The following is a 5,579-nucleotide window of genomic DNA, read 5'->3' as shown; positions in this document are numbered from 1 at the left end:
GGGGCATTCAGTATGCCTTGTTTCCTTTATCCAGGCACCAGGAAGCCAAACCAAGACCTGTCATTCAAGCCGTGGCCTTCCAGACCTACCTCCAGCACCCAGAACCAGCCTAGTTGCCCTGGCTCTCAGGAGCAAGAGTCTTGCACAGGGTCTTGTGAGCATCACAATCACATGCTCCCTGCCCATGCCTCCCTCCCTCCCCTGGGAGGGCGCCTAGTGCTCCCTCAGGACCCCCAGCCCAGGCTCGGTTAGACACACCCTACCAGTTTTTCCTCCAGCGAGAAGGAGTTCAGTTCAGTTCACAGGGCAGGGGGGCGGAGCCAGGATGTCCACTTCGATCCAGGGGAGGGGTGTCGGGTTGTCTGGTTAGGAACAAAGTCTCCCCCTATTTAAGTCCAGGCATGCTGTGCTTTAGTTGATCCCCTGGTGTCCCAGCTCTTTGACTGCTGCTGTCCCACCACCAACCACAGCCATGCGGGGCACCTGGGTGCTGCTGCTGCTGGGCCTCAGGCTACAGCTGTCCCTTAGCGTCATTCCAGGTAAGGAGGAACTCCTTCAGATGCATACCCCATTCCCACCCATGGCCCTTCAGTCTGAGCCTTCCTGCTATTCCCTTGGCCAGTGGAGGAGGAGAACCCGGCCTTCTGGAACCAGAAGGCTGCTGAGGCCCTGGATGTCGCCAAGAAACTGCAGCCCATTCAGACATCGGCCAAGAACCTCATCATCTTCCTGGGGGATGGTGAGTGTGCGAGGCCCACTACCCTGCGGCACTCGTACTCCAATTACCCAAGGCCACTGGTGGGTACAGTCAGGTCTCAGGGTTCAGTCCCGACGAGGTTTTGCTCTTTCAGGCATGGGGGTGCCCACGGTGACAGCCACTCGGATTCTAAAGGGACAGTTGACCGGTCATCTAGGACCTGAGACACCCCTGGCCATGGACCAATTCCCGTACATGGCTCTGTCCAAGGTGAGCACTGAGTCACATCTGGAGTGGGAGGAAAAGGCTGACAGGGATCTAGGGAAAGGGTAGCAGAGAGAATGAACAGCCCCCAGGCTTGGGTAAAGAAATAAATGTCTGCTCTGAGCCTAGTTGGGGGTGTCTCTGTCCCCAGACATACAGCGTGGACAGACAGGTCCCAGACAGTGCAAGCACGGCCACAGCCTACCTGTGTGGGGTCAAGACCAACTACAAGACCATCGGTGTGAGTGCCGCAGCCCGGTTCGACCAGTGCAACACCACATTTGGCAACGAGGTCTTCTCAGTGATGTACCGTGCCAAGCAGGCAGGTGAGCTGGAGCCAGGTTCAGCGATGCGCCAGGCTCAACAGTGCAATGTGGGACAAGCCTGGGGGACTGGATATCTCACCCTGACCTTTGCCATCTTCAGGAAAATCCGTAGGCGTGGTGACCACCACCAGAGTGCAGCACGCCTCTCCCGCGGGCACGTATGTTCACACGGTGAACCGCAATTGGTATGGCGATGCCGATATGCCTGCCTCGGCGCTGCAGGAGGGCTGCAAGGACATCGCTACACAACTCATATCCAACATGGACATTAATGTAAGGAATAAAGGATAAGAGGGGAGAGGCAGGGGAAGGGGGGAGAGACAGGCGGAGGAGAGGTGGGGGAGGGGAGAGAGGTAGGGAGGAAGAGGGGTAGGGAGGAGTAAGAGGGAGGGGGAGGAGTAAGAAGGGGTGAGGGAGAAATGGGGAGGGGGAGAGGAGGTGTGGGGGGAGGGGTGGTCCCAAGCAACCTGTAGACTGAACTCCCTGGATCTTCTGGGGTCTCAGAGGGCTGGGTAGTCCCCCACACCTGATGAGGAGCTAGGGACTGGCTGGAAAAGGAGGCAGAGGACCTTCCTTCATCCTCTCTGATCACAGGTGATCCTTGGTGGGGGCCGAAAATACATGTTTCCTGCGGGAACCCCAGACCCCGAGTATCCGAATGATGTCAATGAGACTGGAACCCGACTGGACGGCAAGAACCTGGTGCAGGAATGGCTGTCAAAGCGCCAGGTAACAGGGTGCAGAATCATAGTGGTACAGTGGAGAGCAGGGAAGGGCTTGGGGCCTTACCAGTTGTTTATGTCCCTCTAGGGAGCCCAGTATGTTTGGAATCTTGCTCAACTCATTGAGAAGTCCCAGGATCCGTCAGTGACATACCTCATGGGTAATGGCCCCACACCTCTGGCACTGGTACCCCTCAGATGGCCACCAGTGACAATGTGTGTTTATATGTACCATGACCCCAACTACCAAGCTTGGTGGTCACCGTCGTATTTTGTTTTTGTCCCCCAGGCCTCTTTGAGCCTGTAGACACAAAATTCGATATCCAACGAGACCCCCTGGTGGACCCATCTCTGGAGGATATGACAGAGGCAGCCCTGCGAGTGCTAAGCAGGAACCCCAAAGGCTTCTACCTCTTTGTGGAGGGTGAGTCTCCAAGCTCCCACGGAAAGAGGGGACAATGGACAGGGACAGGCTCAAACTCAGTGGCTTCCTGCAGGAGGCCGAATCGACCGTGGTCACCATCTGGGCACAGCTTACCTGGCACTGACTGAGGCTGTGATGTTCGACTCAGCCATCCAGAAGGCCAGCCAGCTCACGAGTGAGAAGGACACCCTGACCATAGTCACTGCTGACCACTCCCATGTCTTCTCCTTTGGTGGCTACACACTTCGAGGGACCTCCATCTTCGGTAGGTTGGGAGACAGTGGCAGGTCAATTACAGACGGAACTTCTTCTGAGCCATCGTTTCTCTCGGTTAAATGGACAGAAAGGGCACCTGCCTTGTGGGGATCTAGCAACGACTGAACCACTGGCCAGGCAGAAGGCAGGGGCTCGTCTAAGCATCAATCCTTGGCCGGACAACGTGTCTCTCTTCCTCCATGCAGGGTTGGCTCCTCTCAATGCTTTGGACGGCAAGCCCTACACCTCCATCCTGTATGGCAACGGCCCAGGCTATGTCGGTACAGGGGAAAGACCCAACGTCACCGAAGCCGAAAGCAGTGAGTGTGGCCGGGTGGCTTGCCTGAAGGTCGGACAGAGGGGACTCGGGTCAGAGAATCTCTCCCTGAACATCTTGCCCCTCCAGCTAGCTCATCGTACCAGCAGCAGGCAGCTGTGCCGGTGAAGTCGGAGACCCACGGCGGGGAGGACGTGGCGATATTCGCGCGTGGCCCGCAGGCGCACCTGCTGCACGGCGTGCAGGAGCAGAACTACATCGCGCACGTCATGGCCTTCGCAGGCTGCCTGGAGCCCTACACCGACTGCGGCCTGGCGCCCCCTGCAGATGAGAGCAGTCCAAACGTCCCGAGCCAGACCACCACCACCACCACTATCACCACCCCGGTCCAGAATAGCGCCAGTAGCCTAGGCCCAGCCACTGCCCCGCTGGCCCTGGCGCTGCTAGCCGGAACGCTGCTGCTACTACTGGGGGCTCCTGCCGAGTCCTAAACTCCATTTCATCCAGACTCCATCCACAAGGTCCCACACCCTCACCTGGTCCTGCCCTTCCCTGCCTCCCACTAACTTCTCCTCAGTTTGGAGGACCAAACATGCACCTACCCACTGCTACTCTCGGAGCTTGAATCCATCTCCACAAGCTCCATCCCCAGGACTAAGGCACAAGAGAACACAGAGAGAGGCTGGCCTCCCACCACTCCTCAGTCTAATCTGCTGGCAGGCTGGAAGGCTGAGGTGCTGGCTTCCCCCAGCCAGCCTTCCACACAGTCCTCCCTCCCTCACCCTCACTGGGCCAGCTCCACGCTCAGAACCAACCCTTCATGGACCCAGCCATACCAACCCACAGAGCGGAGACTCGAGTCGTTCGGCCCTTTCATGTCTTTGACTCAACTAGGAGATTCAAGGAGCTGTATCCCACCCCACTCCCAGGTCATCTCAGGCTGCACCAAAATTTCTGAACTGAGGAAAGTCCCTAGCTTCCGAGATCTGTGTTCCCCTGGGAAAGACAAACCAATAATAAAGTATTATGCAATACAATGGCAATAGTCATTTTCTTTTTCTTCAGTTTTAAAACCAGAGCCTAGTGCCTGCTATGAAAGTGCTATGCCACAGAGCCATATCCCCAGCCTCTAGTATCATCATCTCCTCCTCCTCCTCCTCTTCCTTCCTCCCTCTTCCCCTTCCCTTCCTCCTCCTGAGACTCTGTAGCCCAAGCTGGCCTCAAATTTATGGCAATCCACGTGCTGCAGTCTCCCAGATGCTGCGATTTTAAGTGCGAGCCCCACTCCCGGCAGAGTAGTGGGTCCTTTGCAGAAAGAAAGCCTGGAGCAGGAGTTCAGGTGGGGAGGGATGAGAATGGTGGAGATCCGGCCAGGGAGAGACAGCCCGTTGAGCAAGAATCCTGAGCAAAGTGAACGCCTGACCAACACAGCCCAGCAGTGCAAAGGCCCTGAGGCAGCAATCAGCTGGAGAGGTTACAACAACTGGGCCAGAGAGGGCGGCCGGGATGAAGGATGCCAAGCAGGAGCTGCGAGGGGCTGTTGACGGAGAGGACGGACCTTTTTTTTGTTTTTTTTGTTTGTTTGTTTGTTTGTTTGGTTGGTTGGTTGGTTGCTTGGTTGGTTGCTTGGTTGGTTTTTTTGGTCTAGAATAGAGTTTATTCAGGGCAGAGGATGGGAGTTAGAGAGGCAGAGAGAGAGTAGAGGGTAGAGAAGTGGAGGCAGGCCATGACCACGTGGAGAGAGGGAGAGGGGTACTTGGGCTGTTGCTGGAAATACAATTTTCCCCCACTTTTCCTGTTTTTTTTTTCAGGGGTGGGGATGGGTGTAGATATAGGAGCTGGTCAGCCTGAGGGGAGACACAGACCCTAACCATCTCTGACTTGCATTGGGAACTTGGTGGAACACCACCCCAGTATAATTCTCAGCCCCTAACCTGCCCAATGAGGACATTTGAAAGAATTACGTAAAGGTGGGTTCAGCTGTGCTTCCCAGTAAATTTTGCCACACTACAAATTTATCTGTACATTTATGAAGGTACAAAAACACTCTTTGCTCCCACTAGTAATATTAGGAAGATTGAATATGTTTCCTTATTTGCTAAAATCCTGATTTAACACTGTGAAACATCAATTTGAAGTCTTGGCTCTCGGGGTAGTTTATTTCAATTCCGGATTTTAGTGGCTGTCGTGAAAATGTGGGAGCTGAATGGAAGAAGGCATCATTAACAGAGCTTCCAGAACCATCATACTGGGTTTTACACTCCATCCACCAATCACTCCAGGCTTCTGTTTGGCTCCGGCTGATATATTTCCGTCTTCCTGGGTGTCAATTAGTCGCTCTTTCAACACGATGGAGCGGCATCACACGTTTATGTTTTGTACATTTGTTCAAAACCCAAGGACCTCTTCATTCTAAAACTTGTGGTTTTAAAAAAAAAACCCAGCTTATTCTGGAATTAGATGTTGGTTAATAGATGGCTCAACTTTGCAAATGTTCTGAAAAGTACTAAATTGTGTGCGTTGAGGGGGCGAATTTTACGGTGTATGGAGATTATACCTGAATTTCAAAAAGCAGATTAGATTAGTCTTTACTTACAAGCTTCAAGGTGTGAGC

The 5,579-nt window shown here is 54.3% G+C and overlaps 1 protein-coding gene across 1 annotated transcript; it reads left to right on the top strand.

The window, feature by feature from the left end:
* Window positions 1-472: 472 nt before the first annotated feature.
* Window positions 473-3,498, top strand: Alpi (alkaline phosphatase, intestinal). The gene is made up of 11 exons (XM_052193535.1): window positions 473-539; window positions 623-739; window positions 852-967; window positions 1,113-1,287; window positions 1,388-1,560; window positions 1,882-2,016; window positions 2,098-2,170; window positions 2,299-2,433; window positions 2,507-2,698; window positions 2,895-3,012; window positions 3,099-3,498. Exons 1-11 carry the CDS (start codon window positions 473-475, stop codon window positions 3,454-3,456), a joined length of 1,659 nt encoding a protein of 552 aa, XP_052049495.1. The 3' UTR covers window positions 3,457-3,498.
* Window positions 3,499-5,579: the final 2,081 nt, after the last annotated feature.

This window comes from Apodemus sylvaticus, chromosome 9 (genome assembly GCF_947179515.1).
Source record: "Apodemus sylvaticus chromosome 9, mApoSyl1.1, whole genome shotgun sequence".
NCBI classification, from domain to species: domain Eukaryota; kingdom Metazoa; phylum Chordata; class Mammalia; order Rodentia; family Muridae; genus Apodemus; species Apodemus sylvaticus.
Note: the sequence above shows the minus strand (reverse complement) of the source record. Positions and strands in the feature narration are given on the sequence as shown.

What these genes read in the sequence shown, in the direction of transcription:
- Alpi (XM_052193535.1), top strand. Translation starts at nt 473, where the DNA reads ATGCGGGGCACCTGGGTGCTGCTGCTGCTGGGCCTCAGGCTACAGCTG. An exon ending in CATCATCTTCCTGGGGGATG is followed by an intron (nt 740 to 851) that starts GTGAGTGTGCGA and finishes TTGCTCTTTCAG; the next exon opens with GCATGGGGGTGCCCACGGTG. An exon ending in GTCAGTGACATACCTCATGG is followed by an intron (nt 2,171 to 2,298) that starts GTAATGGCCCCA and finishes TTTGTCCCCCAG; the next exon opens with GCCTCTTTGAGCCTGTAGAC.